Genomic DNA, 25,680 nt, shown 5'->3' on the forward strand with positions numbered 1-25,680 from the left:
GCCAGGCCGATTTTTGTTTTTGAGCAAATGAGTAGGGGTATTTTTTGAAATAGGGAACTAATATAAAGTAATAAGTGGTGGTAATAAATCTCAAGGTAGAAAGTATGCTATAGCTATTGAAGAGTCAGCACTTTAGATCTATTTGACCCTTTATCTTTTGCATTTACATTGTAATTAGGATCCTTAATTATTTTGCTTTATTCATTCATCTATTTATGAATAAATATTTCAAGTGAAATGCTTATTCTTCATGTATGAAAAAAAATTGGGCCTGGTGTGGTAGCTCACACCTATAATCCCAACACTTTGGGAAATGGGGGTGGGAGGCTCACTTGAGGCCAGGAATATAAGAACCACTTGGGTGACACAGCGAGATTTCATCTCGACAAAAAAAAAAAAAAAAAAAACAACTCAGCTGGGTGTGGTGGCATGCACCTGTAGTGCCAGCTAACTCGGGAGGTTGAGATGGGAGGATTTCTTGAGCTCAGGAGCTGAGGGCTGCTGTGAGCCATGATTGTGCCACTGCACACCAGCCAGGACAACAGAAGTGAGACCCTGACTCATTTAAAAAAAAAAAAAGCCTCCATAATTGTATGAAGGTTTAGAACAAATGCAGTCTAATAGATAGCTCAACCAAAAAGGAGCTCAAATTGCACTTACTAGGTCACGAGATAATACTGAATGTTATTGACCCATTTTAGAATTTGAGTTTTAGTGTCAAATGAAGAATAAGGTTATTGAGTAATGTTCAGTGTGTGTTTTTAAATTCTGAAGTCTAAAGTTTTTTGTTTGTTTTGAGTCAGGGTCTTACTCGGTCGCCTAGGCCGAAGTACAGCAGCACAATCATGACTCCCTGCAGCTTCAACCTCCTGGGTTCAGGCGATTCTTCCACCTCAGTCTCCTGAGTAGCTGGAAATACAGGCGCATGCCACCATGACCAGCTAATTTTTTTTTTCGTAGAGACGGGGTCTCACTATGTTGCCTAGGCTGGTCTTGAACTCCGGACTCAAGCAGTCCTCCTGCCTCAGCCTCCCAAAGTGCTAGCATTACAGGTGTGAGCCACCATGCCTAGCATGAAGTCTAAAGATTTTCTACTTGCATTTTAAAGTCATGTATAGACGACATCAGAGAATCCACTGTTTAGTTTGTGCAACAAAAAGAGTACTAGGAAAAAAAAACTCCCTCAAAGTCTGGTTGTCTTATTTCTTTTATCAAGACAGACAAAAGATATACAGCCCAGTTAGCGCATTTCATGGATCCAGTTCTGTTATGTATGGTTGACTTAATTTATTTCTATTTTAAGATATATTTCATGATGTTTACTTCATAAGTGACCACCAACAATTAAGTTTGGAGGATTGATTTGCTTCCATTCAATTTAGAGTGCAGCAAAATACCTTTGTCCCGAAATAAGATCTACTTTGTAACAAAAGGAAGAGTTTCGATTGGGTTGTGTTTGACCATGGTAACCAGGAGCACACCCTTATATTATATTACAACTGTATAATCATAATTTTAAAATTTAAACTAAGTTAATCCCCATGTCAAATTACAAAGGAAAGCTATCGTTATTAAAGAAAAAGCAGTGAAAACTAGCTCAGAGTTCTGGGAGTTTTTTTGTAGCTACATTCAGTCTACGAACTAGAACAAATTTGTCTCGACTCAGGTGTGTAACTCACTAATGAGCTTTTAGAGTTGTTTATTTTTACATATGAGAACTCTGTCGGATACATATATTGTAAACATTTCTCCCTAACCAATGGTTTTCATTTGTCTTAAATATCTTTTTGTTGGGTTTTAATGTTTTCATTAAGATATAGTTTACCAATAATAAAATATATACATCTTAAGTATTTAGTTCCATGAGTTTTGCCAACTGTCTATGCTATACAGCCAATATCTAAATATCAGAGTTCCTCTCCCAGAAGGAAGAAGTAGAGGGCAACCACTTCTGACTTTTATCACTAAAGATTGTTGTGCTTGTTCTTGTACTTCATAGAAATAAAATCTTACAGTATGTTTGTGTGTGTTGACTTCTTTCACTCAAGATAAATGTTTCTGAGATTCATCCATGTTGTTTTGTGTACCAGAAACTGATCGTTTTATTGCTTTGTAGCATTCCATTGTGTGAATGGATCATAATTTACCCATTTTCCTCATGATAGGTATTTGCATTTTTCCAGTTCTGTGCTATTGTACAAGTCTTTTTTGGGATGTATGTTTTAATTTCTCTTGTATAAATACCTAGCAGTAAAATTGCTGAGTCACAGGGAAGATGCATTTATAATTTTAAAATTAAAAAAAAATTTTTTGTAGAGATGAGGTCTCACTATGTTGCCCAGTATGGTCTTGAACTCCTAGCCTCAAGCAACCCTCTTGCCTCAGTCTCCCAAAGTGCTGGGATTGCAGGCTGAGCCGCTGCACCCAGCCAATTTATAAAATTTAAGATCAAGTGGATTCATCCCTACTTAGCAATGAGAATTCCACAATCTTGGAACATGATTGTTATTTTAGCTACTCTAGTGGACATGAAATAATAACTTGTGATTTTAATTTATAATCTCTAATGATTTAATGATTTTGATTGACCATTTGTTTCTCTCCTTTTGTGAAGTGTCTGTTCAAATCCTTTGCCCAATTCTAGTTTTTTTGTATTATTTATTTGTAGGCATTCTTTTTCTATTCTGGGTATGAGTCTTTGGTCACATAATATATTAAGAAATATTTTCTCCCAAACTAGCCTGACTTCATTTTCATAATAGTGTCTCTTGTGGAGGAGAGATTTTTAACTGTGATAAAGTCCAATTTATGGTTAATGATTTTTGCTTTGTCTAAAAAATCTTTGCCTGCTTTCAGTTTGCAAAGACAGTCTCCTATGTTTCTTTTTGTTGGCAGGGGGCAGGGAGATGAAGTCTTTTTCTGTTGCCTAGGCTGGAGGAGTGCAATGCTACAATCATAGCTCACTGCAGCCTCAAACTCCAGGGCTCAGGTGATCCCGCCTCAGTCGTAGCTGGTATTTCAGGCATGCGCCCCTCTGTTTTTTAAGAAGCTTTATGACTCTGGATATTATATACTGCCTCATGATCTAGGTGTAAGTAGTTTTTATGTGTGAAGTGAGACAGGAATCAGAGTTCACTTTTTTCCCCTAAGTTTATCTGGTGGTTCGTTGTATTCAGTTGTTCTAGCACTGTTAATTTTTTTCTTTTTCCTATTGAATTGATGTGATTTGTGAATCTATTTTTGAACTTTCTCTTCTTTTGCATTGGTTTATTTGTCTGTCCTTATTCCAGAGTACCAAATTATCTGAGATGAAGACACACTAAGTCTTTATATCAAGTACTGTAAGTCTCCCAACTTTGTTCTTTTTCATGCTAAGATATCTTGCAAATAAAAAAAAATTAGAGATGAGGTCTTGCTATGCTTTCAAGGCTGTACTTAAACTCCCGGGCTCAAGCGATCCTCCTGTCTCAGCCTCCAGAGTAGCCGAGACTACAGGTACAAGCCATTGTGCTGGCGTCTCTTAATTTACCATAATTAGATATGGGGAGCTCTATTATGGTTAGACCTTATCTAACTATAAAGTATATTGTAAACACCCACTTAAAGGTAATTTTCTCTCAAATATCTCCATTTTTTTCTTAGGGAAAACATATATATGAGGGAGAAACCAATGAAAACCTTTAAATTCCCTTACTTTTAAAAAAGACATCAATGGGCCGGGCTCGGTGGCTCAGCCTGTAATCCCAGCACTTTGAAAGGCCAAGGCGAGCCAGGCTCGATGGCTCAGCCTGTAATCCTGTGCCTTTGGGAGGCTGAGGTGAGTAGATTGCCTGAGCCCGCGGGTTCGAGACCCGCCTGGGCAGCGAGACCTCATCTCTACAATAAATCAAAAAATCAGCCGGGCGTGGTAGCGCGTGCCTGTAATTCCGGCTACTCGGAAGGCTGAGGCGGAAGGATCGCTGGAGCCCAGCAGGTCGAGGCTGCGGTGGCCGGGAGCGGCCACTGCACTCCAATCTGGGCAACAGAGTGAGACTCCAACTCAAAAAAAAAGAAAGACCAAGGCGAGTGGATTGCCTGAGCCCACAGGTTCGAGACCCACCCGGGCAACTTTATGAGACTTCTCTACAGTGAATCAAAAATTAGCCGGGCGTGGTAGCGTGCGCCTGTTGTTCTGGCTACTTGGAAGGCTGACGCAGAAGGATCACTGGAGCCTAGCAGGTCAAGGCTGCAGTGGTCAGGAGTGTGCCACTGCACTCTAGTCTGGGCGACAGAGTGAGATTCCAACTATAAAAAAAAAAAGATATAAATGAAGCTATTCAGATTTCAAATGAGTCACTGAGAATGAATATGTCAAAGAATAAATGTGATTAAACGTCATATATCAGGGAGAGAGCTCAAGTGGTTATATATTTTTATAGAACACTGAGCAAACTTTTTAAAGTTCTTTAAGAAGAAAAGGCAATAAAATATATAAAAAAACAACCTAATGAACTAGGTCAGTTTCTTCTGTCCTGGCTATTAGGAAGAAGAACCACCGAAAGGGGCAAAGTACTTCTGTAGTCTAATAATTCATTAAGAGACAGAGGCAAATAGTGGCTGATGGATCCTTGAGAAAGAAAGACTTTGGTGACAGAAACTTTACGACAGTCACAGCAATAATATCCACTGGTGGTACTACTGTTGTCTTTTCCCAGAAGAGAGGACAGTTGATAGTCTCCTAGACATTAACAAAAGAGAAAAACAAGAGCCCCTTCTTACCAATCCAGCCATTTCCAAGCCTTTTCTGTTGTAGCAATTATTTCTAAAATCTAATGGTGAATTATTCTTATTTCTTTATTGTTCCTTATCTTTCCTAGTGAACTGCCTGTTTATTATGAGATTGTGTCAGAGGTTCTAAGTCCGGCTTCAAAAAAAATCAATAAATACCTTGAAACTATATAAGGAATGTTGCATGTCTGCATTTTTCTAGTAAGTTCATAGTGTTCAATAGACTTTCTCTATAGGGTCCATAAGACTAAGAACCACTGGGACAGACAGGGGGCTAGATTGGTAGTTATTCTAGCATACACTATTTGACTGAGGTATAAAAACAGTCAACTTTCAATTACAGTAAATAGAAGACACTTGTTAGATAAAACAATATAATTAGCTTTGAAACAAAGTCACAAATTGCAAACTGTGACCCATTGGATCTAGATTTTAAAAAAATCAGAATAGAATAGGGTAGAAAATATCATTGAAGGCATTGCTTATAGTAAGGACATTATTTTACAAAATTCCTATTTCTGTTTTATATGTATGTGTGTTGTAAACTGGGTCATGATGTGAAATATATTGCTTACCATGGGTGATAGCCATCAAACACTGCTCTAATACCTGCTTTTCTTTTTCGGCTTTCCCTCAAAACTTTCGATATGCCATTTTTGTGGAAGCTTGGAACTAAGAAAGTTATAATAAAAAATACTAATGGTGATATAAAGAGTAGTATTTACTGAATATTCAGTGTGCCAGAAACTATGCTAAGAAGTTTACTTTCATAATCTCATTTAATCTGCACAATTCAGTAAGTATTATTATTCTCCCCTCCTTTTTTTTTTAAAGTCAGGGTCTTACTCTGATGCCCAAGGTGGAGTGCAGTGGCACAATCACAGCCCACCACAGCCTCAATTTCTTGGGCTCAGGTGATCCTTCTGCCTCAGCCTCCCCAGTAGCTGGGACTACAGGTGTGTGCCACCATACTCGGCTAATTTTTATGATCTTTTTGTAGAGATAAGGTCTTGTTATACTGTCTAGGCTGGTCTCAAATTCCTGGGCTTAAACAATCTTCCCACCTTGGCTTCCCAAAGTGCTTGGATTATAGGTGTGAGCCACCATGCCTGGCCTTAATCTCCATTTTACAGAAAACTTAGATTTAGAGAAGTAAAATTACTTGAATTAGACCTATTTCTACTGACTCAAAGCCCAGGCTTACTACATAACCTACAAGTCATGGGTCTCCTAGACAATCTAATGAGCAGATGATTTACTTAGTGATAAACATGAATTCAATGTTATCATTTTAGAAAGGTTCAGAGCCTTGGTCCTGTTCTTTACACTCACTTATTGCTTGGTTTCAACTGACACAGAATGTTCTGTAAAAGTGGTTATTTCTTCCTAAGATATGTTTTACTTTTTTAAATTAAAAAAAGTTTACATGCAGACATGAAACATGATGTATTATGTCAATCTTCAAACTGAAAGATCCCTTTAAAGGTCAAATTAGTATAAAATTATAAGGAGGCAGAGCACCATGTCAACAAATGCTATTTACTTTGTAGGTTTGTTGTGAGAACTCAACACTTACAGGCCAAGCACGGTGTGGCTCATGCCTGCAATCCTAGCACTTTGGGAGGTGGAGGTGAGAGGATTGCCTGAACCCAGGCATTGAGACCAGGCTGGGCAACTTGGTGAGACCTTGTGTCTACAATAAATCAAGAAATTAGCTAGGTGTGGTGGTGCGTGCCCGTACTGCCAGCTACTCAGGAGGCTGAGGTGGAAGGATTGCCTAAGCACAGCAGGTGGAGGCTATGGTACCTGTGTCCATGCCGTCTGGGTGACAGAGTGAGACTCTGACTCAAAAAAACAAAACAAAACAAAACTACTTACAAAAAGCACTGATAGATAGTACTACTAATACCTGTCACAGAATAAACTGTCAATAAATGTTTAACTATTATAGTTATCATACATGAACATAGGGAAGTCTATATAGTTTCTTGCTTAAGTTTTCCCCTACTTTACAGTTTGTCCTTTGGAACGTTTCAAAAATTTTGCTACTTCATGCTTTATAGCAAGAGGAATTTAAAATGTTTCTGTAGCTACATGTATGAAAAATCATTTAGACAGTTCAGTTCATAATTCAACTAACTATGTAGCTGCTTGAGTTTAAGGTTCATAATCACAAATGCCTACCAGTCTATGTAGATAACCTGAACGAGAGAAGTGGGATGGTGAAGCGTGGGCAGGCCTAGGTATTTGGATGGAGAACAGGGTATGTGATTTGAAACTGGATATCACCATTCAGTGCCAGAATACCATGCAGAAACATGACAGGGTCTGTATCGTCAGATTTTCAACAGAAATCAGAAATCTGGATGTCTAGGTAAAATGCCCTGGTTTTTAAATGATGGCACAAATTTAAATAGTGAAACACTTTGTAGGCCAAACAAAACAGTTCTATAAGCTAAATATAGCATCTAGGCTGCCAGTTTTACGCCACCATGCAGATACAACAAAGCTGACTGACACAGTCTAGGTAAGACCGTTATCAACTATAAGTTTTCAAAGAGTGGCCAGTAGGTAGGGAGAAGAATCCCAGAAGGTACACGTTCTGCAATTTTAGAAGCTTTAGAACACATACACTACCTGTCTTTGGGTAAACTATTGCTATTTTGAGAATAAAATTTCACAAGAAGTCCTGTGCAGATAGAGAAGTGATTTAAAGTTAAGGACAAATCATTAAAAATGCACAAAGAAAAAGTGGGCATGTTTACGTGATTTCAGGAAAAAATTTCCATTGAAAATTGAAGAACTAAAAACAACTTTCTAAGTAGTTAAAATAAAATACTTCTATTATAGAAGGAAACACTTGCATTTGATGAACTCTTGTAATAGAACACTATTATTTCATAACTCCTTATTCTTTTATAGGAGTATGGCATCTTTCATGGAGGTAAGCTTCTCAAGTCAGCTCATAAAGTGAAAATTTTTGCATAGTAAAAGCTGTCTTTACAAATCCCTTAAGTTATCCTAAGTAAAGAAATATGGCCAGGCGTGATGGCTCAAGCCTGTAATCTCAGCAATTTGGGAGGCTGAGGCAAGAGGATTGCCTGAGCCCGCAGGTTCGAGACCAGCCTGGGCAACATGGTGAGACCCTGTCTCTATAATAGATCAAAAAATTAGCTGGGCATGGTAGTACGCACCTGTAGTTCTGGCTACTTGGAAGACTGAGGTGGAAGGAATGCCGGAGCCCAGCAGGTCGATGCTGAGGTGGCCATGAGCAGGCCACTGTACTCCAGCCTGGGTGACAGAGTAAGACTCCAACACCCCCCCAAAATATATGGTTTTGTATACACTATACCACCTCTCAATAAGTCCAATACAAATAATTTTTACTTCACCATTAGAACAGATCATGTTTCTTTAGTTATACATGAGCAAAAAACAGCTAAAATTCTCCACTGTCACCCACTTAGGCCAGTTAGACTGAATGATGGTCAAGTGTGGACAAACTAACCTGGAAAGGTACCTTCTGTTAAAGAAAAAGTTATTGGTTAAAATATCTGGATAAGAAAGAGGCACTGGTGGCTTCAATGCCTAAGAGAACCAGAGATTAGGAATAATACAATGAACAGTCCTATGGTATCTTTCCAAAAAACACAGGAACCCACAAATAAAGAATAAAGATATTGTTTAGAAAAATTTAACAAGGATTCAGTACAGAATCTGTAACAGATTAAGGGAGTCTTATAGAAATAGTTCTATTTTATCCAGAAAACTAACACAGGGAGAGAATGAATGTTATTAATATAGTTTCTGGTAACCTGAGTGTTAACTCTACTTGCAGGCACAGAGAACTGAGTTGCCAAACTTGGTTGTGAGGGAGAGCTAAAGATCTTTTACTTCTGACCTAAATGTAGTCTCAAGTTTACCACTTTTCTGGGATGTAAATGCTATGCAGGTGTTTTGATTTTCACTAAACGTTAATAGACTGGTATACCAGTTTATATACAGAGCATCTTACCAAGACCTCATCATTTCTAAGAAAAGTAAAAATACCTTGTTTTTGAACTTCTAAAGCTAAGGATTAGGTTTCAAAACCAAGGCAGCCAGGCTCGATGGCTCAGTCTGTCATCCCAGCACTTTGGGAGGCTGAGGTGAATGGATTGCCTAAGCCTGCGGCTCAAGACCAGCCCGGGCAACTTGGCGAGACCTCGTCTCTATGACAAATCAAAAATTAGCCAGGCATGGTAGCATGCACCTGTAGTCCTGGCTACTTGGAAGGCTGAGGCGGAAGGATCGCTGGCACCCAGAAGATCGACACCAGAGTGGCTGTGAGTATGCCACTGCCCTCCAGCCTGGGCAACAGAGTGAGACTCCAACTCAAAAAAACAAGAAAACAAAAATAAGGCAGGCAGGGCACAGTGGCTCAAGTCTGTAATTCCAGCACTTTGGGAGGCCGAGGTGACAGGATTGCCTGAGCCCAGGGGTTCGAGACCAGCCTGGGCAACTTGATGAGACCTCATCTCTATAATATATCAAAAAAATTAGCCGGGACTGGTAGTGTGCACTGGGGTGCCCGTGAGCGTGCCACTGCACTCCAGCCTGGGTTACGGAGTAAGACTCCGACTCAAAAACAAACAAACAAACAAAAACACAAAAAAACAAAATCAAAGGAGATGCTAAAGCTGTCCTAAGGCACATCATAAACACTAGGTGTAGTTCACTATAGATTAAAAGTGTTCATTTAATGGAGCACAGCCAACCAAGAATTAGTGATGACAAACTAGCCACAGCAATAGCTTTAACCACAGTCAACAGGCTCAGAGACTCCTACGTGTGTGTTTGCCACATGGGATGCACATTTATGGAACATGTTTTCTGTGGCTAAGTATAGTAACAATGGTAGGATTATGTAAAAGGAATTAACCTATTCTATACACTGGAGTCAGGACATTTTTTTAAGAATTGGTAAAAAAGGGATACGTATAAGTTGTATTCATGACAACATGCTAGTTTCAGTAACCAGGCAAGGAGAATAGGTTTGAAAATTGTGTCAGCTCACTCTAAACAAACATTGGTTGGTAATGCAAGTTGGGTCTCAGAAGGTAGAAAATGATCTGGTCATCGAATTGATGAGACAACCAAGGCTTTGCAAGGTTTAGTGGCCCTTTTCCAGCCATGACTTACCTGTATAGACTGGCATTGATACAGAAATCGGACTCCTGACACATGAGCTTGCGGGTTGGACTGGAGGCCTACATATGCCCACAGTACCTGGATCTCCAGGGAAACAGGTATGAGACAGCAAGAAGTACAGTTCCCAGCCTGCAGAAGAGTGAAGAAGCATCTGCTTAAACTGCCCGATGGCTGCCTGTAGTCAGTCACTATTCATTAAGCATTGTTTCCTAAGCATTATACAATATAGAAGGCAATGTAGCTAAGAGGAAGAACACAAAAGTTCACAAGAGACCTTATTATTATTATTATTATTATTTTAGAGACAAGGTCTCACTGTCACTCTGAAGTACTGTAGGGCAATCATAACTCACTGTAACCTCAAACTCCTGGGCTCAAACAACACTCCCACTTTAGCTTCCCGAGAAGCTGGGACTACAGATGCCTGGCTAACTTTTAAAAAAATGTTTTGTAGAGAGTGGTGAAGGAACATTCATTGATTAGTTTAAATAATAGTTACTAAGTATTTCCTATGAGCCAGGCATGTGGGAGGCACTGGCCTTGAAAAGACCACTTGGTTGAACTAAAGGATTTGAACATAGGAGCAGTGAAAGGTTAAAGATGACAAAACATCAGGATTAGATTATGAAGTCCATCCAAGCAGCCTGTTTTAGCGTCAAGAGCCTCAAAAGTTTCTAGAACAGAAACATGGTATACTTAAAGCAGTATTCGGGGGGGATTAATTGCAAGATGCAGAAGAATATACTTTTTCCATTTTTAAAAATAATGTATTTTAATGTAAATTAAATGTAAAAATGTACATTTTTACAAAAAGAGCACAATTATAACCTTATGGAAGAATCTGTGCTGACCAGACAAGGCATGGTGGCTCACTCCTGTAATCCCAGCACTTTAGAAGACCAGGGCAGGAGGATTGCTGAGTCCAGCAATTTAATACTAGCCTGGACAACATAGCAAGACCTCATCTCTACAAAAAAGTAAAAAAATTAGCTGGGTGTGGTAGAATATGCCTGTAGTTCCAGCTACACAGGAGGCTGAGGCAGAAGGATTGCCTGAGCCCAAGAGTTTGAGGCTGCAATGAGTTGTGATTGTGCCACTGCACTCTAGTCTGTACAAAAAAGTGAGACACCCAACTAAAAATAAATAAATAAAAAAAATAAGAATCTACGCTGACCAAATATTCAAGAATGTAAGAGAATATTTGAAACATATGGTATGATTTTTCAATCACAAACAGATTTTCCACTTGCAAATTTTTTTTAAGTAGAAAAATAAGTTAAGTGTAAACCTGACCTGACATAATGACTTCAGGTGGCTCTGATTTCTGACACTCTTCCTTCTATGACAAACACACTATCTATGGAGACAAGGCTGGTTTTAACCTTACTATCTATAAATTACAAAGCAGGAAAATGAGTCTTCATCAGAAAGTGTATTTCTCTCCCTACCGGACCACTGCAGCTCCTGCGGAGGACCTGGGTCCATCCTCCCTTCTGGGTTGGGTCAGCATTGCCAAAGATGGCAACATGCTCTGGCCTCAGCTTTCCATGAAGAGTCCGATAAATCTCCTGTGGCAAGTGGCTGCAGTCTACTTCCTTCAGCCTGTAATAAACACCACGGACACTAGAGTCCAATGCTAACATAATAATGTAACCATCTTAGTTTTGCACATGAATCTAAAGATTAGAAATGATACTGTAAAATAGATTGGAGGAAATAACCCTTAGTACATATTAAGGACTATCAGGAAACGCTTAGCAATATTAACGTTATTTAGATTAAAAGACTTTCCTAACTAGCATCTTCTGACCCGCCATTGAAAATATGTTACCCTATCAACACACTCTCTATATATTCCTGAAGAAATTGTGGGAAATGATATGGAAGAGATTACCTGAGTTTGCATCCAGATATTGCATTCACTCCAAACTGCACTTCATGTCTCTTAACAGAACAAGTCCCATCACCCTGGCTCTGTGACAGAGTCATCTGAGGTGAAGTGGTGATCAAGGAGATAATAGAAAAAAGTTGGCTAGGACTGGAAAATGTATGCTCTCAGGTTCCCTTAATGCTGTACTTTATCAATATCGTGTTGTTCAAGTCCCAAATTTGTGTTATTTCCCTCTAGTAATTAAAAAAAGAGAGACAACTACTGTTTTTCCAAAAATGGTTAACCCTATATCAGTCTCCAAGTATCTCATTAAAACAAACAAAAACCAGTCCAGTCCTTACCTTTAGCTAGTCTAGAGCAAGTTTTATAGCCTTTGGTGGCATCAATATTTAAGACCATAATGTATTAGTAGTTTGGTAAATAAAGTGCTGAACACCAAAAAGTGGGGGAAGTTGGAGAACTAGAATTCAAAAGATCAGTGGATGCAACAGTTTTTCTTTTCTTTTTTTTTTTAAGAAACAGGGTCTCATTCTGACACCCAGGCTGGAGTTTAGTCACTCGATTATAGCTCACTGCATCCTTGAACTCCTGGGTTCAAGTGATTCTCCAGTCTCAGCCTCCCCAGTAGCTGGGACTACAGGTATGTACCACCATGCTTGACTAATTTTTTTTTTGATTTGCACTGTCACCCAGGCTGGAGTGCAGTGGTACACTCACAGTCACCTTAGCGTCGACCTGCTGAGCTCTGGCAATTCTTCTGCCTCAGCCTTCCAACTACAGGCATGTGCTACCACGTCCAGCTAATTTTTTTTTTTTTTTTAATGTATTGTAGAGATGCAGTTTCACCAAATTGCCCGAGCTGGTCTCAAAACCCATGGGCTCAGGCAATCTACTCGCCTCAGCCTCCTAAACTGAGCTACTGAGCCCAGTCTAATTTTTTTTCCCCGCTAGAGACAAAGTCTCACCATGTTGCCCAGGCTGGTCTTGAACTCCTGGGTTCAGGTGATTCTCCCATTTCACCCTCCCCATTAGCTGGAATTACATGATCCACCACCCTCAGCCTGTTGCTTTTCTCAGGAGGCTCCACAAAGGATACGGCGTAACTCACATCACCAGTTAGAGCCAAGAGTGGTTTCCCAACAATGTAGCCAGGATTCCCACTTCTGGGCCCAGTAAGAGAAGCAGGTGTGCTCTGCTGAAAAGCCTGCAGAAAGAGTAGAGTCAATCATGGAGCAAAGTGTGCATTCCCACCTTCTACTGCTTAGCTTCCTGAGCTTCACGGACAATCTGGCCACTCTCCTCAGTGTAGCATTTTGCAGAAGTTTCTTTTACTTTTTTTTATTCACTAAAATAAACCCTTGGTGACTTGAATATTGAAATCCACTATACACTACTTTTACCACAGATCTCTTAACTCCGCTTCTCAAAAATTATCAGCAACTTAGGGCTATGTTCAGCCTGGCTAAAACCAGAGGAAATGAAATATAATTTTAAAAATATATTTTAATTAACCATAGATGTTCCAGAGATGAAATCTGGAGACACAGGACTTGGCTGATCACCTGAAGGCAGAACTTAGAAAAACTACGCTGGGTTCAAAAAGAGGAAAGAAGCAGGAGAAAGCAAAGGATGGTGATCAGGATTGAAGACTTAGAGTGAGCAGGGAATGAATAAAATTCCGAATGCCCAGAAATAGGAGAAAAACTAGCTAGAGAATTTCTGTGGATGTTGGCTGAATTTATAATTGAAAATGATTATTTAAAAAGAATTTTGGCCGGGCTCAGTGGCTCAGCCTGTAATCCCGCGCCTTTGGGAGGCTCAGGTGAGTGGATTGCCTGAGCCCGCGGGTTTGAGACCTGCCTGGGCAGGTGAGACCTCATCTCTACAATAAATCAAAAAAAAATTAGCTGGGCATGGTAGTGAGCGCCTGTAATTCCGGCTACTCAGAAGGCTTAGGCGGAAGGATCCCCGGAGCCCAGCAGGTCAAGGCTGCGGTGGCCAGAAGCGGCCACTGCACTCGAGTCTGGGCGACAGAGTGAGACTCCAACTAAAAAAAAAAAAAAAAAAAAGAATTTTGATTTGAGATTAAAGTCCTGCTTTGTAGGGGGCCAGAGAATCAGAGAAGATGTTAATGAATAAACATGTTGAATACATTTTAAAAAAAAATATATATATATGTATATATTTTTTAAGTTGGAGTCTCACTCTGTCACCTAGGCTGGAATGCAGTGGCATGCTCAGGTGATCCTTCTGCCTAAGCCTTCCAAGTAGCTGGAACCACAGGTATGCACTACCACACCTGGCTAATTTTTTAAAAAATTTATTGTAAAGACAAGGTCTTGCCAAATTACCCAGGCTGGCCTTGAATCTCTGGGCTCAGGCAATTCTCTCGCCTCTGCCTCCCAAAGTGCTGGGATTACAGGCATAAGCCACCATGCCCAGTCGGATACCTATAATTTGTAGTTAAATTATGGACTATTAAATATTGAGGCCTCAACTGATGGACTGAACTAGGTCTTCATATTCTTATTCTATCTCACATGTATTGCAGAAGCAGAGGAACAACCTCTAACCCAATATTTTTTCCCCTCTCAATCCCCTAACACAGAAAAGCCCTAACCCGGAAGCGGATGATGAAGTGCTGCTCTAAGGAAGCACCTGGCTCCACAGTCAGGTTGGTTTGTCCAAAACTGACAGAGACCTTCTGGATCCCGAAAGTCCCATTGGTCTCAATCTCATAGATGACCTGAAATGCAAAAGATTCAATTGATAAAAAATAGGTATCGGGCTGATCATGTTTAGGACAGAAGAATTTCTGTCTTTAAGGGTTTTATGGTAACTGAGGGAGACTGAAAAAGCAATGTTAATGCCAAATACAAATACCATGAAAAGGTGAAGATGACTTTACATATATTTGCATATGAAAAAGACACTGGATAGAGTTCTTCCATAGGGTTCATGGATGACGTGAGTTTACATAAGAACTAAAAGGGAAGAAAAGAAGTTTGGATTGTGCGTGGAGCAGGGCAAGCAGAAACAGGCAGAGGTGAGCAGGGAGCGGAAAACTGGTTTCCTTCCCTCTCCTGATGTCTGAGGAGGAATAAAAGATAGTAGCTGGGAATGGAAGTCAAAAACAATCAAAGGTGACCTTAAATTTCAGGGCAGTCTTTCAAAGCATGCTTTAAGATAATTCTTACTTTTTTAGGTTGGATTGATTAGGAGAGAGAGAACAGAGGAACAGAAGTTGACTAATCTATTTCAGACTTTCAGATGATACTGACTGTGTCAACAAAAGAAAACATGATCAGGCAGCAAGAACCGGTAATAGACGGCACATGGAAAAAGGGAGATGAGTCAGAAATGGTTTTAATATTATGAACCTGAAATACTAGAGGAAAGTGGCAATGGGAATGACTGAAACGTGGCAGGGAGGATGATGGGCTCCACTCTTTACAAGTTAAATTTCAGGTAATGCACACAAGTTCTGTGGGGGGGGAGCAGGTCAGTCCGGGGCTTAATGGAAGACGAGGCACCTGGCAGTGCTGATCACCATTCATCGTCCAGAATCCAAGGGCAACATCCCTACCTGGGAAACAGCATTCTGACAAACATCTCCAGCCAACAGAGGAGGACCAGCCTGTGAGATAAGTGTTACAGGAACCTGGAGCTGGTAAGGGAAAGAAGCAAATCAACTAAAATTGACAGCGGTATTTTATCTTCTAGCTAGACATTATGTTAAAAGGAGGTTTTTCCTTCCCCTTGACTCTTCCATTGTCAGTCCATAACTTAGACTCGAAACTTCTTTTTTTGTTTTTTGAGCCAGAGTATCACCCTGTCACACAGTGGCATGATATGGCTCACTGCAGCCGCGACCCCCTGGGCTCAGATGATTCTTCCATTTCAGCCTCCTGTGTAGCTGGGACTACAGGTATGTACCACCATGCCTGACTAATTATTTTATTTTTTGTAGAGACGAAGTCTTGTTATGCTGCCCAGGCTTATCTCAAACTCTTGGGCTCAAGCAATCCTCCCGCCTCAGCCTCCCAAAGTGCTGGGATTACAGGTGTGAGCCCCCATGCCCAACCTAAGAGTCTTTCTAAACCAGCACTTCTCAACACTCATTTCTCATAACATAAATTCCATTAGATGTAAAACAAGGGTTCCACAGTGAAATAAGTTTTAGAAATACTGTATTCAATACTCCCCTCTTTGAGATTAACAAGGCCCTCTAGCAAATTAAAAATGTAGAGGTCCATCCTAAATAAGGTTTATTCAACCCAAAGTCTTCCCAATGTATCCAACACCTTATGAATCCTTATTTCATATGAGGCTATTCATCCTATAGAATGTACTTGCAGGCCAGGCTTGGTGGCTCAGCCTGTAATCCCAGCACTTTGGGAGGCCAAGGCAAGTGGATTGCCTGAGCCTGTGGGTTTGAGACCAGCCCAGGCAACCTGGGGAGACCTTGTCTCTACAATAAATAAATAAATAAATAAATTAGTTGGGTGTGGTAATGCACGCCTACAGTTCCAGATACTTGGAAGGACGAGGAGAAGGATCACTGGAGCCCACCAGGTCGATGCTGGAGTAGCCGTGAGCATGCCACTGCACTCCAGCCTAGGCAACAGAGTTAGACTCCAACTCAAAAAGAAAAAAAATGTGCTTGCAAAGTATGGTTTTAGATGCATACTTAATTGTTTGCTATACCACGCTTTCATTTATCTTTTACCACTACAATCTAGACTGAAACTGTCTCAGAAGCAAAGAGGCCAAATATTCTTTTTTTTTCTTTTTTCCTGATAAACGATGTCATACCTCCATGTTCTGCAGATCAGTGACAGCTCTTGGAACCTAGAAGAAGAGAACCGCAGGGACATGAGTGTTGTGCCTATACCTTATAAAAAATCACCAGGAGCTTGTGGTTTCATATGACTATCCACAGGTTTTGGCTTTAGGGGGGAAAACACAATATAAATATATTAGAATGATTTGCTTCTTCTCTTCCCCTGACTCTTCTTACACTATAATGTCAGCGAGTGGAGCTAAATGGGAGGGTGGACAGACTGCTACGCCTGCCTGCCTTGATAGAGCTCTACTGAAAAGCAAAAGCAAGCTGGGCTCTGTGGCTCAGCCTGTAATCCTGGCCTTGGGAGGCTGAGGTGAGTGGATTGCCTGAGCCCACGGGTTTGAGACCTGCCTGGGCAAGTTGGCAAGACCTCCTCATCTCTATAATAAATCAAAAATTAGCTGGACGTGATAGCATGCGCCTGTAGTTCCAGATACTTGGAAGGTTGAGGCGGAAGGATTGCTGGAGCCCAGCAGGTCAAGGCTGCGGTGGCTGGGAGTGGCCACTGCACTCCAGTCTGGGTGACAGAGTGAGACTCCAACTCAAAAAAAAAAAGAAAAGCAAAAGCAAGAGTCCGATGAGCTGTCATGCCCTCCCCCTCCCACCAACCACATTAGCGATAGGAGTGAAGATCACTCCTCCTGGGTATATATCCCTAATTCTTGCATCTGTCTTCAGATGATAGGGTTTCTGGGTCCCCTGTCTTTTATGTTGCCCACGGGGATTCTGACTTCCAGCTCAATGCTCTTTCTACAACCCACAACAGCGGGAGAATGTTGACTTCAAATCCACAGTGGCGACAGGGTGGGAAGAGAAAAAACACCTACCTTCAAGACTGTGAAGTTATAGTAAGAGGCAGCATCAAGAGCTGAATCCAAGGTACAGCTCCTTACTAGATTCTTGAAGAAACGAGTGCAGGTTGTACTTTTGCTCTCTAGGAAAGCTTAGAACACAAAGAATTAAGAGAAAGGTACATGAGAAAGTCTATTTTATCTTATTTTATTTATTTATTTTTTTGAGTTGGAGTCTTACTCTGTCGCCCAGACTGGAGTGCAGTGGCCGTTCCTGGCCACTGCAGCCACGACCTGCTGGGCTCCAGCAATTCTTCCACCTCAGCCTTCCATGTAGCTGGAACTACAGGCGCGCGCTACCACGCCTGGCTAATTTTTTGATTTATTGTAGAGATGAGGTCTCGCCAAGTTGCCCAGGCGGGTCTCGAACCCGTGGGCTCAGGCAATCCACTCACCTCGGCCTCCCAAAGCACTGGGATTACAGGCTGAGCCACCGATCCCAGCTGAGAAAGTCTATTTAAACTGAGCAAAAAGGCTGATACTTCTGCCCTGGACTCACCTGCAGGATTGCTCTCAGCACAGAGTCCCCCAGCTCCAACCCCTGCAGGCTGTCTCAGCAAGTTTATTACAGACCACTTGGGGAAGTAAGTCAGAATGGGGTCCCCAGCCTGAATAAAATACAAGAGAAATATATAGGAGAAAATATTTTTTGTTGAAGCATCTATCTATCTATCTATCTATCTATCTATCTATCTATCTATCTATCTAGAGAAAGCAAACACACTAGTCTTAAACTCAAAGCACTTTAAAAAATTTAAATATGTGTATTACTACTACCCAGATGAAGTTCTAGAACATTCTCCCAGATCACACCAGAAAATAAAAAGTACAAAGGTTAACTCAACAGCATTTTTCCATGGCCAGTGCTACCCTCTAAAGAGTTGACAATGGTTTACCTAGTTGTAAGGTGGGACCACAGTGATACCTCATCAACTGCTGTGAAAGGAAAAACCACACCAGATGATCCCATTCCTCTCCCAGCCTCACCCTGTAAAATGGTGGTGGTGACTGGGTCTGGAATGTTGAAGTAAATGGTTCGCCTCCAAACTCTGCAGCCAGGGCCTGGAAGTTGCTTGCATTGACTTTTTGGAGCTTCTGGAAATAGTTTAATTTTGCTGAAATGTTTTTTTAAAAGAAAAGGAATTTAGATGAAAGAAAATCATTTATTTTTAAACATATGGTATGTCAAATAACTAATTTTTAAAAATACTTTTTGTTGAAGAAAAAAATATATATAAAGTATGCAAACGCACTAGTCTTAAGTATAAACTCAAAGCATTTTTACAAATGTATATACTTGTAATTACCACTGCCCAGATCAATTTCTAGAGCATTTTCCCAGAAGGTTCCTAATCAATTCTCCATCTCCAGAAATAACAATTCTGATTTCTATCACTTCTTAATTTATTCACAATCTATTAACTTAATTATTATTTTAATATTAAGATTTGAGATAAAAACGTGGTCAATGAATGCCAGCCAGTTCCAAGTCTCTGACAACTAAGAATGCATGTGATCAGCAATTTGTGATGAAAACACAAAGCTCAATAATACTCATATTTGCCTCATATAGTCGAGTCTGATATAAGAAAATGGTAGCTTCCATAGGAACATGGCAAAGGTTAGAGACAATATCTGATCTGTCCTCCCCATGTCTTTCAGATTCCTCTAAACTTCAATTGACCAGTCCCAATAATAATGTTTCCATCTCTCAAGTTTATGGATTTATTTTATTCCTTTTCACCTTATAATTCCTTCATTCAACATTTCAGACACCTCAGGATATTTTCATTCTATAATTTCTATATAGCAATATGTAAATCTATCCAAACTCCTGCAGCCATCTCTGTGTCGTACTTCAGAACCAGGAGAGATGTAGGAAAAGGGTCCCACGGCCCTGGGGCTATCCCCTGCTGAGAGGACGGCAGGTGACAGACAACACTGTCTGCTTTACCACTCCAAGACTTCTGCTAACTTGGAAAAAGAAGACCATAGAAACGTGGCCATGCTAGTTTCATTCTTCATATAATTAGGGTCATTTAGACAGAGTCAAAAATATTATAAGACCTGTACCTGATATATCATAAAGCAAATGAACACAACTTTCAATTCTGGGGCCTTTTAGACTACTTACTTTATACATCTCGTAGATCCTTGCTATAGAAAGTGGGATACACAAAATGGTATCCCCAGTACCACCTGGGAGCTTGTCAGAAATATAGACTCTCAAGCCACACTCCAAGTCTGTTGAGTCAAAATCTGCATTTTTTTCCACGTCACTTTCTTATCATCATCTCATTTTAAAATCTGCATGCAGGGCCAGGTACGGTAGCTCAAGCCTGTAATCCCAGCACTTTGGGAAGCCAAGGTGAGAGGATTGCCTGAGCTCAGGGGTTTGAGACCAGCTTGGGCAACTTGGTGAGACCTCTCTCTACAATAAATCAAAAAATCAACTGGGGCTGGTGGCACATGCCTGTAGTTCCAGCTACTTGGAAGGCTGACGCAGAAGGATCGCCTGAGCCCAGCAGGTCGAGGCAGCAGTGGCCGTAAGCATGCCACTGCACTCTAGCCTGGGCAACAGAATGAGACTCCGACTCAAAAAAATAAAAATAAAATCTGGCCAAGCTTGGTGGCTCAGCATGTAATCCCAGCACTTTGGGAGGCCGAGGTGAGTGGACTGCCTGAGCCTGCGGTTTTGAGACCAGACTAGGCAACTTGGTGCAACCTCCTCTCTATAATATAAATAAAAAATTAGTCAGGTGTGGTAGCGCATGCCTATAGTTCCAGCTACTTGGAAGGCTGAGGTGGAAGGATCACTTGAGCCCAGCAGGTCGAGGCTGCAGTAGCCGTGAGTGTGCCACTGCACTCCAGCCTGGGTGAAAGAGTGAGACTACGACTCAAAAAAACAAAAATTTTTTAAAAATCTGCGTGTTAACAAGATCTCCAGGTAACCTGCATGCATAGCAGAGTTTGACAAACACTGCTCTGAAACAAGTGATGCTGCACCTGCTGGGGTCTGCGGGCTACCTTCCACTTCTGATCTGAAATCTTCAAACTCTGAAGCTTCTGAGAACTATTTTAATATTTCCTTCCGAACTCATGCCCTGAAAACCACATGGAAGAGATATTTTCCTGAAATCAAATGCAGTTATTTCTATCCTTATAAATGAAAGAAAAGTTTAAGATAAGATAAGAAAAAAGGTGAGCCAAGATGGCAAATATCTACCTGGCTATTTTTTCATGACTTAAACGATAAGAGAAAGTTAACATTTTGCCTATCCCTTCAGTGTGGAGATATTGGTGGTAGTGGGGGTCAACACAGGCAAAGGATAATTTTTGCCTAAAATTTCTGCCATCATACGTAGTAATATTATATCTAACAGAGCTTAAAGATCTTTAGACTTAGATTGGTACAATTTCAGATGTGGAAGGAAGTCTGGAGACTATCTGACCCAATACCATTAGGAAATTTGGATCCTCAGAGGTAAAAGAGTGGCTGAAGGTCACAAAGCCAGCTTACAGAACCAGAAATAGATCACAGATCTCCTGATTCCTAGTCTAAGTTTTTTCCAACTCCAATGTGCTGTACAGACTTGTACTAAAAACATCCTTTACTGAGGACCATTATCAGTAGATATTAAGCATTATAGGAAGACAAAGATATGGTCCATCATTTCAAGGTGCTGACAATATACTTCGAGTGACATGATGTTCACATAAACTGATAAAAATACAAGGAATACTGTACAGGAGTGACTAAAACAATAAATGCCTTAGAGCTTCTGAGAATGGGCTCACTTTCAACAAATGAGCAAGAAAAGACTCATGGAAAAAAAACTGAGATTTTACACCAGGTGTGGGGGCTCAAGCCTGTAATCCCAGTGCTTTGGGAGGCCAAGGCTAGAGGATTGCCTGAGCCTAGGAGTTCGAGATTAGCTTGGGTTACTTGGTGAGACCTCGTCTCTATTATAAATAAAAAAAATTAGCTGGTTGTGGTGATGTGCCCCTGAATTCCCAGCTACTTGGAAGGCTGAGGCAGAAGGATTGCCTGAGTCCAGCAGGTAGTGACTGTGGTAGCTGTGATTGTGCCACTGCACTCTAGTCTGGGCAACAGAGTGAGACTTCGACTCAAAACAAAAAAAAGGGTGGGGGGAGGGATTTTAAAAGGTAAAGAGAAAGAGGAACACTTGAGTCAAAGAGAAAAGCAAGCAAACATAAAAATACAAGGCACATCTAAGGACAAAGCATAGATAGGGGAGGAATTTGGCTAAAGAAAAGGGTCAGTGTAAACCGGGCTTGGTGGCTCAGCCTGTAATCCCGTGCCTTGGGAGGCTGAGGTGAGTGGATTGCCTGAGCCCGCGGGTTCGAGACCCACTTGGGCAACTTGGCGAGACCTCATCTCTACAATAAAAATTAAAAATTAGCTGGGTGTGGCAGCGCACGCCCATAGTTCCAGCTGCCTGGAAGGCTGAGGCAGAAGGATCACCGGAGCCCAGCAGGTGGAGGCTGCAGTGGCTGGAAGCGGCCACTGCACTCCAGTCTGGGCGATGGAGTAAGACTCCAACTCAAAAAAAGCAAAAACAAAAAACAAAAAACAAAAAAAAAGAAAAGGGTCAGTGTAGAGAATAATGGTAGAAGAAACTAGAAAGCTAAGATGGATGAAATATGAGAACACCTTGATCGGCAGGCTTAAGAAGCTGGACATTAGTCTATAGGCAGCAGGAAGTCATCAGAATAAGGAAGCAACACAAAGCAATGCTATGGAAAGATGAATCCAGTAAAGGGATGGCTGTGTGGACTGTGTATATGCTACGTGTGTGTGTGTGAGGGAGGCAGGCGGAGAATCAGACCCAAAGGAATGCTTTTGCCTTTTTCATACTAAGCATGAATCCACTCCCCAGCCTCATTCAGGGAAAGTTCATTGATGTACTGACCCTTGATGACTACTGGAAGTGACCATATTTCTCAGGAGTTGTTGGACAAAGAAATTTCAGGTCCACTGGTCCAGAAGCAGTGTGGAGGACTGTGTGGGAGGCAGGAGTGGGGATTACAGGTGTGAGCCATCACATCTGGTCTAAAATCTCTATTTTTTTCCATGAGTCTTTTCTTGCTCACCTGTTGAAAGTGAGCCCATTCTCAGAAGCTCTAAAGCATTTATTGTTTTAGTCACTCCCGTGCAGGGTCCCTTGAGCGTGATCCTATGGCTGAACTTAGATGGCAGTAAAAGCTTTGGAAAGGACTTATTTTAAAATGAAGCATTCACCTTGCTCCCTTTACCCTCTTACAACCTAAATGGCACAGGGCTCCTGACAACCGGTTTCAAATTCAAAATTCCCCCAAACCAAAAATTGGTTGTTTTCTGAAACAAACAAAGCTTTGCAATTTCTTTTCACACAGACAAAATCAGGGTGAGTTGACTTTCAGGACGCAAAGAACATTTAAATCTATTTTGCACAGGAATGTTATTTTGCTTCATAGTCATTTAAAAAAGACATATTAGCTTCTTATCTTTAGAAATGTCTGAGTCATCACTAGCAAATTTCTAAGTCCATTAAAAACCCCAATAACCATCCAGGTGAGGAGGCTGAAGCCTGTAATCCCAGTACTTTGGGAGGCCGAGGTGAGAGGAATGCCTGAGCCCAGGGGTTTGACACCAGCCTGGGCAACTTGGTGAGACCTTGTCTCTACAAAAAAAAAAAAAAAAAAAAAATTAGCCAGGCATAGTAGCACATACATGTAGTTCCAGTTACTTGGAAGGCATGAACCGCCACACCTGTAATCACAGTACTTTGGGAGGCTGAGGAGAAAAAACTGCCTGAGCACAGGAGTTCAAGTCCAGCCTGGGCAACTTGGCAAGACCTTTACAATAAACAAAAAAATTAGCTGGGCGTGGTGGTATGCACCTGTAGTCCCAGCTACTTGGAAGTCTGAGGTGGAAGGATCACCGGAGCCCAGCAGGTTGACGCTTAGAGTGGCCGTGAGTGTGCACTGCACTCCAGCCTGGGCGATGGAGTGAGATTCTGACTTAAAAAAAAAAAAAAAAAAACCCAAACCAATAACCACCTCTCATCTTTATCATACTCTATAGAGCACTTTCAAATACAGGGCCAAGTGATATTATTTCTCACTTTACAGTTGAAGAAATGAGCCTGGAAATGCTGAGGGATTTACCCAGTTCAGTGCAACTGATAAAGAAATGGCAGAACTGAGATCCTACTCTAATGCTCCTTCTCCTTCACTGTTGCCTCATGAAATAAAAATAAGAAGCCAGGCATGCTGGCTCATGCCTGTAATCCCAGCATTTTGGGAGGCGGAGGGGAGAGGACTGCCTGAGACCAGGGGTTCGAGACCAGTCTGGGCAACTTGGTGAGACCTTGTCTCTACAATAATTCAAAAAATTAGCTGGGCATGGCGGTGTATGTCTGTGGTTCAAGTCACTTGGTCCGCTGAGGCAGAAGAATCACCTGAGCCCAGTAGGTCAAGGTTGCAGTGACTGTGAGCATGCTACTGCACTCCAGCTGGGGAGACAGAGTGAGACCCAGACTCAAAAAAAAAAAAGTAATGAAAACAAGGTTGGCATTGCTTTGTCAAAGATGTTCATTCAAGTCTTATTGGGTGCCTACTATGTGTCAAGTATTGGAGATTCAGTCAGTGACTACCCTCATGGAGATTGTAGCAAGTAGGAAATATAGTTTATCTGTGATTAATCATCAAGAGGGATGATTAAAATAATTGAAATTAAAGCTCTATATGAGTTTTCTGATCCTCAGTCAATAGCACATGAGAAATTGCAAATATTCAGTTATAAGAGAAAGGAGAGGCAGAAAGAAAGGTAAGAGACTCAAAGGACCCCAAAAAGCTTAAAAAAAGAAAGAAACGGGGGGAAAAGCCAGAGACAAAAATCAATTTCTCAACAAACTAACACGTTTCCACTCACAGTCATTCACATGGACACAAAACCGCCTAATTCCTTCTGAATCCACTAAAACTCTTGAAGGAAACGGGGAATTACTTCTGAAGATCAGAGAGTTGTCTATACACACCCAGCTTGAAGACCTGTGAAGAAAGAGATGGGAGATACATTCAGAAGCAGAGGGGTAGATCTGAACAAGAGTGCCCACAGATGTCAGTCAGATGCCAAAGAGAGGACTCCTTGTGCAGCCATAGGACAACACGACGGTCCTACTGGACGGACCTGACCTGCTCTACAGAATCAGAGGAGGTCATTCCTGGGAAGAACCAAGGGAAAGTCCTGGAGCGGAAATGGGGGCTGGAGGTACGAAGGGCAACTCTTCCTGCTTCCAAATATCCTAGGCCTCAATCCCTTTTACTATTCAGCTGAATGCCGAAGCTCACCTCACACTGCCAGGAAGGCAGAAGGAGAAAACCGTCCTGGGACGGAGAAGGTAGCAGTCTCGGTCGCAGCAGCAATTTATATCGCAGGTACCAGGAGTCAAGTCACAGACACAGATCGGCAAGACTAGGAAGGTACAACACAAAGTGGAGTGAGTGGGATGAGGATCCCCAAACTCTTCCCAGTGCTCACTCCCCCTCTTCCGGCAGCCCCACTCGTAGCCCTGGGGCAATGCAACCTTGTTCACAGAATTTTAGGTCCGCGAAGTCAGCAGTTTCCACCCCACAACTCCTCCCCTCACCCGGGTAGAGGTCCACGGTCTTATTTCCAGGCGCCGAGGGGATCACGAGAGGAGGCCCCGCCGTGGAGATCCCAGGCGCCGCCGGGGTAGTGGCAGGGCCCTCCGAGGACGACTGGAGGGTCCCGCTCTGCGTCCCTGGCCCCTGGTCCGGAGAGGGGGACGCTGCCTCTGATGCGGAAGAAGAGGGCTGAGGCCGGGCGCCCTCGAGGAACATCAGGAAGAACACCTGCAGGAGCACGAGTCGCGGGGCGCCCATGGGGCAGGCGACCCCACGGGGGTCCAGCCACTAGACTCTCCGAGGGCTCCAGACGCGTTGCTAGAGCGTGGGTGGGAGGAGTCGCACAGCGTCTGACGTCATCCTCATATGCCTCAGCTCATTGGCTCCTGGCGCGCGCTGGGAGCTCGTCAGCCAATAGAAAGCGGGGTCGTTTCGGCTCTCTCGGCATCCTTCGGGCTGCTCCCTCCTCCGGGCGCTGCCTG

At 41.9% G+C, this 25,680-nt stretch overlaps 1 protein-coding gene across 3 annotated transcripts in view; it reads right to left on the reverse strand.

The window, feature by feature from the left end:
* TCTN3 (tectonic family member 3) overlaps positions 1-25,471 on the reverse strand; it is a 33,272-nt gene extending 7,801 nt beyond the window's left edge. The window contains exons 1-13 of one of the 3 annotated variants that reach the window (XM_021713455.1): positions 25,201-25,471; positions 24,902-25,025; positions 24,483-24,601; positions 18,533-18,660; positions 18,045-18,153; positions 17,522-17,637; positions 16,664-16,699; positions 15,435-15,515; positions 14,469-14,594; positions 12,945-13,052; positions 11,852-11,931; positions 11,406-11,559; positions 9,949-10,086 (exon numbers count right to left, since the gene is read on the reverse strand). In XM_021713455.1, the coding sequence (XP_021569130.1) occupies positions 9,949-10,086; positions 11,406-11,559; positions 11,852-11,931; positions 12,945-13,052; positions 14,469-14,594; positions 15,435-15,515; positions 16,664-16,699; positions 17,522-17,637; positions 18,045-18,153; positions 18,533-18,660; positions 24,483-24,601; positions 24,902-25,025; positions 25,201-25,456 (1,575 nt within the window). In that variant the 5' untranslated portion in view covers positions 25,457-25,471. Of the gene's footprint in view, positions 1-9,948; positions 10,087-11,405; positions 11,560-11,851; positions 11,947-12,944; positions 13,053-14,468; positions 14,595-15,434; positions 15,516-16,663; positions 16,700-17,521; positions 17,638-18,044; positions 18,154-18,532; positions 18,661-24,482; positions 24,602-24,901; positions 25,026-25,200 lie in introns of all 3 variants that reach the window. The other 2 variants (XM_021713454.1, XM_021713456.1) reach the window with 2 other exon arrangements.
* Between the last annotated feature and the right edge of the window lie 209 nt (positions 25,472-25,680).

The sequence above is a fragment of the Carlito syrichta genome, unplaced genomic scaffold (assembly GCF_000164805.1).
Source record: "Carlito syrichta isolate Samal-C Ts95f unplaced genomic scaffold, Tarsius_syrichta-2.0.1 Scaffold304557, whole genome shotgun sequence".
In the NCBI taxonomy this organism is placed as follows: domain Eukaryota; kingdom Metazoa; phylum Chordata; class Mammalia; order Primates; family Tarsiidae; genus Carlito; species Carlito syrichta.